At 35.9% G+C, this 13,411-nt stretch overlaps 2 protein-coding genes across 2 annotated transcripts; one reads left to right on the forward strand and one right to left on the reverse strand.

Moving 5' to 3' along the window:
- The first annotated feature begins 1,437 nt into the window (after positions 1–1,437).
- Positions 1,438–2,895, forward strand: LOC148916395 (uncharacterized). The gene has a single exon (XM_089054556.1). The coding sequence runs from the start codon at positions 2,302–2,304 to the stop codon at positions 2,698–2,700; it is 399 nt and encodes a 132-aa protein (XP_088910682.1). The 5' UTR covers positions 1,438–2,301; the 3' UTR covers positions 2,701–2,895.
- Positions 2,896–2,923: 28 nt separating this feature from the next.
- LOC103335883 (Cysteine proteinases superfamily protein) lies at positions 2,924–13,105 on the reverse strand. Its single transcript, XM_008238917.3, is given in 17 exon segments — positions 2,924–3,514; positions 3,516–3,679; positions 4,493–4,531; positions 4,623–4,907; positions 5,506–5,619; positions 6,075–6,165; positions 7,099–7,192; positions 7,278–7,333; positions 7,428–7,628; positions 8,347–8,478; positions 9,416–9,476; positions 10,096–10,171; positions 11,714–11,763; positions 11,885–11,975; positions 12,212–12,372; positions 12,464–12,520; positions 12,746–13,105. Coding segments are annotated over 17 exon segments (2,211 nt in total). The 5' UTR covers positions 12,951–13,105; the 3' UTR covers positions 2,924–3,180.
- Between the last annotated feature and the right edge of the window lie 306 nt (positions 13,106–13,411).

Raw genomic sequence — 13,411 nt, forward strand, 5'->3', positions numbered from 1 at the left:
CCACTGCCCCCCTCTCTTCTCCCCCAACTCTCTCTATGCAAGTGTACAGTACGATTCTCTTACTACCCTTTACACTTCTTTTGCTCTATTTACAACATGACCTTCACAAATGCAAGTTTTTCATGAGGCTCCTAGTAGGTCCTCGTCGTCTATCTACACGAAGAGTGAGCCGTAGCCCCTTTGAAGCCTGTTGGTCGGAGGAATCTGACACTGGATCCCTACTACTCAAAGGCATAATCTCTTTAGGATTTATGATTTTAGTTGAGTCGGTTACTTGATGGAATGAAGGTTGGTCTTCTAGAGTGGAAGGTAAATATTGAACCTCATTGTCGTTTTCCTCTTCAGAATCCAGCACAACACAAGCTGTGAAATCATCACTTGAAGAAGATTCTGATGTATCTGTTTTCCTTGGATAGTCAAATGCCTCATTTTCATTAATCGAGCGATCTTCACTAGATGTCTGAGAAATTGGGTTCCCATCAACAGCATCTCCAATATGCTTACAGATCCCACCCAAAAGAATGAATTGTATAAGCAATGAGGAAGATATGGAGGTGCCACCAGCACTAGATGAGAAACACAAATGAGGGGAAATATTGGTGGGCAAATGGCAGCAAGAAAGAATAAATTAAATCCATTTGCTTGTTGAGGTGTCTTCCAAGTGCAGCTGCCACAAGGAAAGAAAAAAATAGAAAAAGAATCAGCAAAGGAATTATGGCCAGCCGCACCAACATAGGCAAGTGGGAGTTAGGTACAGGGCGGCCGTGGGTTAGTGCAAGTAGTGTCACCGCACAAGGTCCTGAAAAAGTACTTTCTTTCACTAAAAAAAATAAAAAAAATAAAAAAAATTCATGGCTTCTTCTTTATCTTAAACTCTGATTTTCTGGTAAGTAATCATCATTATTCATCAATATCTCTTTGGTTCATTTTTTCAATCATTTGACAATTTTTGTCACAAGAAAGATTGAACAGACTAGCTTTGATTTCAATTAGAAGTGAACTTCTAGAAAAACTTGATTATGAACATTTGATTGATCATTTCTCTTCTAAAAATTCAAGAAGTATTGTACTTGGGTGTTTTTTTTTTCTTTTGAGAAAAAAAACTCTTGTAATAGTTTTAATTCTTCAAATAAAGATAACAAATACAAGGTGAATGATTTTTGGATAATAAGGTATGTTTTTGTCATTACATAATTGATTGATGACTTTTAGTTATAAATATTTTTGTATTAGATTATGTTAGACCCCAATTTAAGTTTAGCACAAGACTCTCAAAATCTCAGGAACGAACCTAGTTAGGTATTGAATTAAAATATGAATGGTGGTGTTGGAATCCATCGTGATGTTACTCCCTCTCAGCCCTATAAATTGGGATGTTGCTGCAGCTTCAAAAAACACATCAAGCTCCACAATTTCTTGACCTTTCTCTCCTTCCTCCATCTTTATAGTTTTAATTTCTGTTTTAGTTTTTATGGGGAACTAACTCCCTACCTAAGGCTAGGGAGAAAGCTTTTAATATGAGTATGTAATTTTTATTAGTTTGATCCAAACTTAAGGTTTAATGTGAATTTGTAGTTTTTGTTCAAATGGAAATTTGTAGTTTTCTTTTTAATTAATTCATGAATGTTTGATAATCTACTTCATGGGTTCAATCATGTTTTTCCTATTGTGTAGTAAAAACTTTCATGCTTTTAAAAGATGAGATAATTACTAAAGATTAATAGAATTTTGACGAAGATTATTTTTTGATAGTTTGTTGTCAATGGTACAAGTTATGCTTAGAATACTTTCAAAGGAAATTAAAAAGAGCTTTAATTATTTTGAACAATTACAATGGAAAATGTTTTGTGGATCAAATTAATAAGAGTTGCATGCTTATGTTAAAAGTGGAACCCCAATGCCTTAGTTTTTTAATCAATTAAATTTTCTTTAAATCAAATCTTGCTTAAATCTACTTCTCTATCTTAATTGTTCTTTTTCAGCTTTGTTATTTTCTTTATTCTGCTCTCTGTGGATACGGCACTAAGACTTCTGAACTACACCTCCCTTGAGTTTTGCAAGCGGTCAATCACATATAGTTGTGGAAGTTATGAAATGGAAGTATTTGCAGTTCAAAAGTTGAACTAACAACACCGAACACCCTTTGACCAAACCCTCTCTGAGACCTCAAAATCCATCCAAGGTGTATCTAGAAATACTTGTTTCACTGCCCAAAGTAAAACCACAACTCATATCCATTGCAACAACTACAGCTTTCCTTCCTCCTATACATCCATTATTATCATCAGTTAGCTGCACAATATGGCCTTTATTCATGGCCTCCCGGCCTTCGTCTTTCCGCTATTTTTGGTTTTTACCTTGTCCTCAATGAGCTCCAAAACAATGGTTGCAGGGGTTCGCATTCTTCTGGAGACTAACTCCGTCCCTCAAGTGCCCCAGCTTCCAAAGCCCGAGCTTCCACCACTTCCCACTTTGCCAAAGCCTAAGCTGCCCCAGCTGCCGAAGCCAGAACTGCCAACCTTGCCGAAGCCGGAGCTGCCAACATTGCCAAAGCCTGAGTTGCCAAAGTTGCCTGAAATTCCACCTCTTCCCCATCTCCCAGCTGACCTACCTAAGCCCACATTGCCCTCCATCCCAACCCTCCCCAAGGACACAACCCTCCCTTCTCCCATTCCACCCCACAAAACCACCCTTCCTTGAATATTCTTAAATATTTGTTTTAGTTAATTTGTTTCACTATTTAAACACATCGTTGTAATATCATTTGTCGTGTGTTTCTTTCTGATCATGTACTAGTACTCTTTTGAGTATTATTTTAACTTGTGTACTTATTGTTACTACTTGTGAGTTCTGTTGGATTGTTATTAATTTAAAATTTATTCGCATTTTCACGTACGAGGAGGGTAATATTTTCGTCCAAGTGTTTTTAATATGAATACAAAACTTGCTATATTTGCATTTTGAGAAGTAACTTTCCCTCTTGACCCAAGAAAAAAGAACAAAAATAAAAGAGTTACTTCCCCCCAACTCTCTCTATACAAGTGTAGAGTACGATTCTCTTATTACCCTTTACACTTCTTTTTGCTATGCATTATCAAGAACAGTAAAATATTGCTTACTATATTTACAGCACGACCTTCACAAACGCAAGTTTTTCATGAGGCTCCTAGTAGGTCCTCGTCATCTATCTACATGACGAGTGAGCCGTAGCCGCTTTGAAGCCTGTTGGTCGGAGGAATCTGACACTGGATCCTTACTCCTCAAAGGCATAATCTCTTTAGGATTTATGATTTTAGTTGAGTCAGTTACTTGATGGAATGAAGGTTGGTCTTCTAGAGTGGAAGATAAATATTGAATCTCATTGTCGTTTTCCTCTTCAGAATCCAGTACAACACAAGCTGTGAAATCATCACTTGAAGAAGATTCAGATGTATCTGTTTTCCTTGGATAGTCAAACGCCTCATTTTCCATAATCGAGCAATCTTCACTTAGATGTCTGAGATATTGGGTTCCCATCAACACCATCTCCAATATGCTTAGAGAATCCATGCTTCGAAGATGTTTCCGAGATTCTCAATCCTTCAAAGAAATAGGATTCAGAATCAGATCCAGAGCCTTGTTCACGATCTTCCATGTCGACTGATGAATCAGCAATCTGATCCCCAGTATCTTCAACTTCCTGTTTTCAAGCAACATAAAGTGCATACATTTTTGTTGGTTAGGCAATATTTGCAACCAGTTTAAGACCAATATCATGGCTCTCCAACTACAAGATTAAACAATAGAGCACACGACATGATCTGGAAAGCAAATTCCAAGGGCATGCATGCACACATATCAGACGATACTCTTCTTTGATAACAAATAGAATACTGTTGGTGAATCCATATCACCATTCAGTGTTACTCATTAATGCTTGATTATGATCAGGAGAACTCTTTGGGAACCTTATGCAACATAGAAAGCATCAGGTAAACTATTGGACGCTAACAGAGTGTGTTTATCACTTTCATGTTTGTACATCAAAAAATTTGGAGGTTGCTATTCCGCAATGTATTGTGGTCGTTTCTACACAAATACTCTTGTACCAAAATAATTAAATCCTTTTCTGTATACTTCCAGTTGGGTCAATGTCATTTGCATGTCAATTAAACTGCTGCATTTGCGCTTTCCCAGAGAATGTCACTTATCTTTGGCAGTGTTGGTAAGCGTTATGTTGTTAAAGACTTGAGATCAATAAAATAAGTACAAAGCACAAGTAAGACCATGTGCAGAAGTAGAAATGGCATGTAACATGGTCAAACACATATATGAACAGCTTATAATTTTGGTGAAGCATGCTCCTCCTAGTGCCACGCAACAATATATTTCAGCCAAGTTCCACAAAAAGGTCTTTTCAAGTCTCAACATGTTACCAACTAGCGAACTAGTAACAAGACACCCAAAAACCAAAGGAACTTCTAGATTTATCAGTAAGAAAACAAAGGATTACCTTTATTGGTGACATCAAGCTCAGATTACGAGCAGCAATCTGCAGATAATATGTATCAGAAACCAACCTGAGACAAGTGCTCGGTTATATACTCCTTCAAAACCAATACTGATTCTCTAAAAGACCATACCTGTATAGGAGGAGAAGGTTCCAACAACGACGTTTTAATCCCACATGCATTGGAACTAGAGGAATTTACATCAAATGTTTTTATTGGCCTGGGCATCTCTTCAGGAAACTTTATGCCAGTTTCTTCCTTGTGTGTTTTGTCGGGCCTTTGAGAGGAAGGATATTTATCAATACAATCATCTACAAGAGCTTCCTGAGAATGATCCTCAAGGATTTTACATATTAACTTCTTAATCTGAAACCGTTTGACAGAAGCGTCCGCAGGAGGAAACCAATTTTTGTTTAGCTGAAAAATTATAACATGTTTGTAGCATATTAAATGAAATTTCGTGTAGATAGAAAGTTATACGTACAAGATAAAAGGACAAAAAAGGAGCACCAACATGTTAAATGCATCTGTAGATTTTCTCCAATGAAAAAAATTTCAACAGTTAGTTTTTCTATTGTGAACAAAGAACAGATTTTTATCTAGTCCAGTTTGGCAGGGTACAAGAACTGTGGATTCCCTACCTCCACATCCAAAACACAAGGAAATTGTAGAGAACAAATATTCTTAAGCCGTATCTGCATGCCGCATGCAAAAATCTTGCAGGAAGGCATAATGAGAATCTGACCAACTTATCTTGATTAAAATTGGTAATGTTCACGTGCCTATATATATAAGTATATAACTATAATATGCTTGGTGCATGTGACATTGACAATATCCTTTTGGGGGCTGGGGGGGTTGTGTGAAAGCTTTATGCCAATAATTCCTTTAGGGATGACTAATAGAGACTGAAAGGACACAGAATCAAAGAACTAACAGAGAAGTTACTGTATCATCCAGAAACAGAACATGTACAATTTTAAGTTTGAGGCTATGCTGAGATAAGATCACTTACAAAGTTGGAGAACTTCTTAAAGGGGCTAAACTCAACAGGAGCTTCCTCCAGAAAACGTTCCACATAATGAAGCAAAAAGAGACCACAGTCAAATGAATTTTCCTGCTGTGGCAGCTGAATCAATATGACAGAAAAGAAAAAGTCAAGCAAACAATAATTTATTTTTCTCTAATAAGCAGAACTTTATTAAGAAAAGAAAACAGCACAAGGAATGATAGACAACAATGTCCATAAAAGAGAACAACTAAAACTAACTGTATACACTGAACAATCAATACATAACTTCCCTCCAATCAAAATAAATAAAACTAAAGCGTCTAAAATGTTTTCGCAAGCAAGCCAACAAGGGTACTGGTCAACACCAGTGGGAAAGACAGATTAGAGGTTTCAACCCCAGGACCTCCAACAATCTGAACTCTAGTACCGTGTTAGGCAACTATGCCGAAAAGATTACCCTTATGGGAAAAATAGATATCTTCAGCAGAAAGAGTTTTTGTTCCTTAATAATTGATAATAGATTTCAGTTTTTTTATAAAAATAAAAATAAAAAAAATAAAAAAAAAGGATACCTCCAGTGTGACATATCGCAAATGTAGAAATTTCAAAGAAACATTTTCTGCTGTCCCACCATGCTTCTCTTTCCACTCTTCACATAGGTATCTGTCATTTCATGACAATATTAAATATTAGGGCAATCGGTGTGATCCTTAGCCTCAAACAGCATGAGGACACATACTTCAGAATCATAGCACATCATTCAGATTATAAGAATTCTATAGTTATGCCATAATGTATTATAGATCAAACAACTCAAGTTGTGAGCTTATGCAAATGTTTTTTATTTATTTAAAATTTTTGTTAGTAAAACTTACAGCCAGATTTTGAATCTCCCCCTTCTCCACCCCAGTCCTTAGGCATCATCATTTATACCAAAAGAAAATTTTACAATGAGTTAAGGAAAATGAATTTTTTTCATACATAAGTTCACATAACAGCTTACAAGGTGACCATAAGCCACAAATCCATCAGCAGATTTTTCCTCTGTTCTAGGGCTATTTTGAGAAACCTTGGCTCAGTAGGGAATACTATCAGATACATTCACATTAAATTACAAAACCACCACTTCATGGAACTACCCCTGCATTAAAAAAGAAAATATTTAATTCTTTTCATAAGAAATGTAAAAGAGTCACCAACTTATCTGTATTGACTTTTCACAGTGGACCAGTATGGCCTCCTTTTGAGGATTCAAAACATGGGACAGGGTTGCAAATTGAGACTGATAAAGTAGTAAAATTTTATGCACGCATCCGTACATCCTTGACTGTTAGTTCATGACACCAGGCTTCACCTTTACTTTTATCTGTTTTATCATTTTCTGGATGGACATTTCACTTTCCCCATCAACTGAATGTAATCTAACGACTAAAATAGAGGCATATACAAATTCATAACAGCTTTTGTTGAAGATACGCTAAGACTCTACATTATATGGATACACGGCCAGGATAAAAAAAAGAATATGGATAAGATTATGATGCAAATAATAGACCAGAAGGCGACTGATCATGAAGCTGTGCTATCAAAAGCTACCTTTGAACAAGATTCTTGAGGCCTCTATGACTTCCTCTAATTGAATCCATGTGCAAGATGCATGGAACCTTGGGTGAACTTTCGATTTCCTCATCTGCAAGATAATTAGAGAAATCAAACTGAAATGGCAATAACCATGGTACATACAAGACATAAATCCAAATCATAAAAGGTCTTGCCTTCAACATTAGCTACTTCACCCGGATGACAGATGACAATCAAACTCCAGTGCAGCCTGCAGAAGATGCAGTAATAATTCATATTAAGAAGTTGGTATCATAGGATTACTCTCCAATCTGCACGAAAAACAATGTAACACACTTTCTCACCTGTAGTTTACAGGAATGAAAATGTAATCCTTCTCAAAAACATTCACTTTCCTAGTCCATTTAAGAACGCGTTGAAATGCTTCCTTTCCTTCACAAGCACCTGGTTGATCTTTGTCTAGATCAGCAAGTTTCCGAAAGAAAAAACTATTGAAGAAGTGGAACCTATGCTTTTCCTCTGGTTGAATTTTACTTTTTAAGTATCTGCCAATAAGCCAAAATCACAATTTCTTACTATGTGGAAGTAGTCGGATATAAAAGAGGAACTAGAAGTTACGACCTCGTTGCATGTATATCTTTTAACTGTTCCATTTTGATATTAAGTATTAAAAAAAAAGATTCCTCACTGAATTCCTTTTATGAAATGAACTTCCTCTCCTCCTTAGTCCTAAAAAACCAGCTACTCCTTTCCAATCAAATAATAGAATACAATTATTATCTGATACTAGAAACCTACCAATCTCAAAGACCATATGAAGTCAATTTCTTTCAAGCAAAGAATATCATAGGTTCATCTACAGCATTCAAATTTTGAAATCTACTGATCTAAAACCATGACGATTGCAAGGCATTGTCACCTTCTAAGCAGAGTCATTATATATATCTTCTCCAGTTTCCATAATCTCCAATTAACTTCTCAATGCCCATATCATGTTTCCAATTATAAGGTATAAAATACTTGTTGCTAATAAAAACCGGATTCCTGACCTAAAAATTGGGGGCTTTGTTGTGGACTATACTACATGAGTTGTATAAGATTGTAAACAATCAAGAGATAGCCATAACCAACACTGAATCCATATGGATGACAAAATGAAAGTTTATAAGGTCAAACATGTTAAGATCCTGCAACATGAATACGTACAACTTCAAAACTAGGTCCAAAATAAGAAAGACTTGAAAGGAGCCAGGTCAAACTTACTGAATATAAAAGTCAACTATAGTGTCATTAATAAATGTTGCTGGCTGTAGAAGCTGAAGATCTCTCTTACTTATACAAACTGCATCAGGATCCCCTTGTGGATAGATAACATCTTCAAAAGGCTTACTGAAACTACAACAAACAAACTACATCAACAGAAATCATAAAGAAGCAAAAATGTGTGAGATTGGATACTATCAAAGTCAATAAACTTATAGTTAACAATAATGAGCCAAAATTTAAATACCAAAACATGTACAAATGTTAAAATATAATGGATGAAGTATACCAGAAAGAAAAGAAAGAGAAAAAAATTCCTCTGGTATTTGAAAATACATCAAGTTTTAACCTTGGAATGAGATGAGAGTCTAAACAAGCACTATAAGATTTTATAGCAATTAAAATTATTATAAAAAATAATTTTAAAGCTTAGGGAAAAAGTCACTTTTGGTCCCTGTAGTTCGACAGATTTTTTCAATTTTGGCAATTTAACTCCTATAGTTTGACACCCATCACAATTCAAAGACACGTCCAAGTTTCCGTACAATTCCGTTATGAAGTAAGCATGTGCCCCTCACGTCGAGGGATATTTCAGTCTCCCACAACAAGATGAACCACGTCTTCAACCTCTGAATCAAAATTCCTCACCCTCTAATTTCCCTCACTCTGAACCATATAGGAATTGAACGAAATCTCAACATAGGATCGAAATTTTAGAAGAGCACCAAGGTATATGGTATGAGTGGACAGAAATACCCCTCCACGTGAGAGGCACGTGCTTACTCAGTCATGCAATTGGACAAAAATTTGGAAGTGTCCTTGAATTGCGATGGATATCAAACTACAAAGGTCAAATCACCATAATTGAAACCACAGGGACCAAAGTGGGAAATCCGGCTAACTACAAGGACCAAAAGTGACTTTTTGCCAAAAACTTGTGCATAATAAATCAACTATAGCATCAACCCTGTTTCAGTTTTAAATTATAGAAACTAAAAAAGATGAACAGTCACACGGATTCAATGTAAAAATAATAAAAAATAATATACTGCGCCAGTTGAGCACTCACTCAAAATCAAGGATCCACACATCCCCATATCTTGCATCCAATGAACTGATTGCTTCCTGTCCTGCATGCAATAATAGAGGGCATCATAATTAAAAAGATATTGACTATAAAGTGAAATATTACACAAAGGAACATTTCTACAGGGTTAGCATTTTGAACTTTAATTAGGATGAACCCACTCCTTTATAATCAACTCAATATGTTAAAGTCTGATATTAGATCATTTCAACTTGATATTTCATTTAACCAATCTCAACTTTGATAGCTTCTAGATACTTATCCATCTGAGCACTCCAAAAATATTTTAAAAGAGTTGTTCTTATTCTACACACAACATGTTTGGTGGTGCTAGCAGTTTTTGTGGAGGCACATGAGTGCCGCACATAGTAAGGCAGCTGAATGTCAAGAAACAAGGGGGTGATTGTAGTTGTTGCAATGACAAGGTGAAGCTTGGATCTGATCCCAATATTCACGATAGGGGACAAACGTAGGAAATTGATAGACAGTTTCAACTTTAGCCAAGTTATCAACAGATTGCCTCATACGGTCATCTTGTCGCTAGGCAGCATGTAAAGTAGAGAATAACTGTTTGCAAGAAGACTTTTTTAATGAAAATCATATGATTCCATCCAATACAAAAACAAGATAGCTCCATCACCATTTTCTAAATATGCACAAACCTGAAGTTTTATATGCATTTGCAGTTGCTCTAGAATCCCTTGATTCAAGTTGAAGGTCACCTGTAGCTGTTTCAACCTACAATAAGCAAATTATCAAATTGCTCATATACATGTTTAAAAAAAACCTCATGTATAATTAGATAAATCTACACCATTCTGACTCAATCTCCATGATATAACCAATTTTCCACTCAAAGATATTATATGTCCCTTGGTCCCAATGTCCCATTAATAGTTGAACTTCTAGACTAACACAGTGACATGGAAAATTTAACTGAGAGGCTGTCAAATATTAGTGTACGTAAACTCTATAAAAATTTCTAAAATGGAGTAAAACCTGATTTATTTACACCATATCATTATGTAAACACACACACATATCCTTTTAATATACTTTTCTGTAACTTCCCTAATGCAAAGGAAACAGCAGCTGTAAAAGAATGTGATTGTTTGTTGCCTTAACATGCACCACTAAATTCACAATACAACTACTTGAAGAATGTGCTAACATGTGATCTGTGGATATAAAATTTATACTTTATTAATCACATTTCAACATCTATCTGGCCATAACCTTTACATATAGTGACATGCTATTGATTCCCTGTCCATAGACTCTGTACAATAAATTGCGTAACAAGTACATCCTGGGCATGGACCTCAGAGTCGAGCATGTACTTTAAAGGTTTTTTTTCTGAGAGGGGGTAAACAAATCCAATTTAAAGTTAGAAATCGCTTAGAGTGGGAAAAACTAATTATTAATGTCTTCAAATATTGGGGCAACATCCAGGAAATGTGTATAAACATACTGAAAACTAGAATAGCCGCTAAAACATACATTTTCTATGTGGTTACATACTTGTCTGCCAGGAGTCTCCAAACATATAGTTACACATGCATCTTTAATTTTGTTTACAAATTGCAAATTTAAAGGTGACATACTGGAAGGGAAAACACACTTCCCACCAATACACATCATTCTCCAACAATACACACTTCCCTACTGGAAGGGAAAACACACTTCCCACCAATACACATCATTCTCCAACAATACACACTTCCCTACTGGAAGGGAAAACAGAGGAGCACTAAATCCCAATAATGACACCTTGGGGCCCAATTAATCAGTACAGCACCAGAATTGAAACAGGAAATGGTCTTAAAAAGGCAATAATTAAGGGTTCCAATTGCTACGGATCAAACAGTGTCAAGTCAAAAGGTAGTACTACCAAACTCAAACGTTCTTAAACGTAAAAATCATAACCAGCCTCTTAGGAATATCTCTAACATAACTTCCAATTCAAATTTGATGGTGCATGGGTGATCCAGGGATTCGGATAAAATTTGATGGACTTGGCCTCTACCAAACTCCAACGTCAAGAATGTCAGTGTGAGAAGATATCCCACTTTCTGAACAAAAACGACCTCGGGGAATTTTCCTTTAACCTTTAACTTTTTATTACTTCAATAGTCTATTATTATGTCTCATCTTTTTTCCCCCTATTTTCTATGTTTCTCAAACTCATCAAAACAAGATTCAATTTCCTTATCTAGGCTCTTAGAAAACCACCAATAAAGACAATATCAAAAATAATAAGGGGGAAGGAAACACACTTACAATTTCATATCCACCAGAACCAGGGTATGATTCTTGTTCTTCTAATGGAGCTACAATTATGCAGAAAGTTTGGGGTAAGATAAATGAAAGACACAAAATTGTGAGAGAAAAAAGGCACCAACAATACTTGATTATGTACTGATTTTTATGGCAGAAAAATTAAAGAGAAACCTTCAGATGTTGAAGGACTTGACATCAGAGTTGATGAAGAACGCATTTCAATCCTCTCATCATCATCTGAAATTGCACATACTTGGTTTTTCTGGAACAATTTCAAACGAAGTCATTATTAACAATATGCTTAAGATCCACATTGGACATCCCCATAAAAAGGGGTAAAATTTTGGGTCTAGCAAATAAGAGAGTAACCAAGTATAGTGACATTTTAAAGTTTAGGCCCATTACAATTGCTTTAAGGTCGTACATTTGGCTGAAAACATACTCACCCAAGCAAGAAATACAACGTAAAAATCTTTGAAGATAAGTATGAATACTTACTTCACAGTTTGGAGAACTAGAAACCACAGAGACATCCAACCCGGGCATCTCCTCTCTTGCAGCACCACCACCATCCTCTGCTACTGTGCCCACATCAGTAGCATCATCATCTAATAACAAAGTGGTAATTTCCTTTTGTGGAGCCTTTGTTCCATGTGCAACTACACAAAAAGTAAAGAAACTTAAGCAAAACTAAACATCAATAAATTTAAAAAATAAAATTAGAGGTTTAGGCGGTGATAACCCCACTACCTCCAGCATCAACATCAATCGATTCATTTCTGAACTCCTTCTCAAGATTCTTGGTAACTGGTACAAGTGCATAGTGAGTACACATGATACATAAATAACTAATTTACTCAATTAATTAAGTTAAAGAACTTGCTAACTTGATTAATAGGCATAATTCTCAGGGCCAAAACAATCCATTTCCGAAATTCCCTTTTCCATTTTCTTTTCTTTCCGGAATTTTCCCATTAACCAAACAGACTACCCACAATTCAAAATGCAATGAGAAAAGAGAAACAAACTCACAGCAGTGCAGGAACTTGTACTTGATAATAGGGGAATCGAGGTATTTGTTCTTCGTGCTCTTCCTGTTCCTGGGCTTCATGAGGTTTCGGAATTTGGCGATCATCTTGGCGGACTGCTTCTCTACAACCTCGTCGTCGGCGTTGAACTCGAACGCCTGGAATCGCTTGCTCGGAGATTCGGAGTCGGACGTGAACCGACGAGTCATGAAGCCGAGCCACTCAAAACTCGCAAACAGAAATGCTGAAGACGTTTGCGAGTATTTGGGTTATAAATACAAACAGAGGTCGAGAAGAGTACAAGAGAAGTCTAACTTGAAATGGAAGAAGAAAGAGTTCTCGCCAGAAAAATAAGAGGGAAGAAGTGGGGGAGACTGGGGGCTCCACGGATCCCTACTTTTAATTTTTGAATTTTGTGTGAATTTCATAGGTTTTAATTGACTTCCATTGAATAATAAAAGTTTGTTAGAATTTTATGATAAAATTTGATAGATTTTTGTTACAAAGACTTTTTAGTGGTCAATTTAATGGGCATTTCCATTAGTTTTAATTTTTTATATATAAAAAGAATAGGTGCTTTATTAAAATAATAAGCACTATAAGAATGTACATAAGATAGCACTGAAAACAATCAAATTTACATACTGGAAATGGTGGTGTGTCATCATGC

The sequence above is a fragment of the Prunus mume genome, linkage group LG6 (assembly GCF_029339155.1).
Source record: "Prunus mume cultivar Tortuosa linkage group LG6, ASM2933915v1, whole genome shotgun sequence".
In the NCBI taxonomy this organism is placed as follows: Eukaryota; Viridiplantae; Streptophyta; class Magnoliopsida; order Rosales; family Rosaceae; genus Prunus; species Prunus mume.

Coding starts and splice junctions, on each gene's coding strand:
- LOC148916395 (XM_089054556.1), top strand. CDS start 2,302: ATGGCCTTTATTCATGGCCTCCCGGCCTTCGTCTTTCCGCTATTTTTG.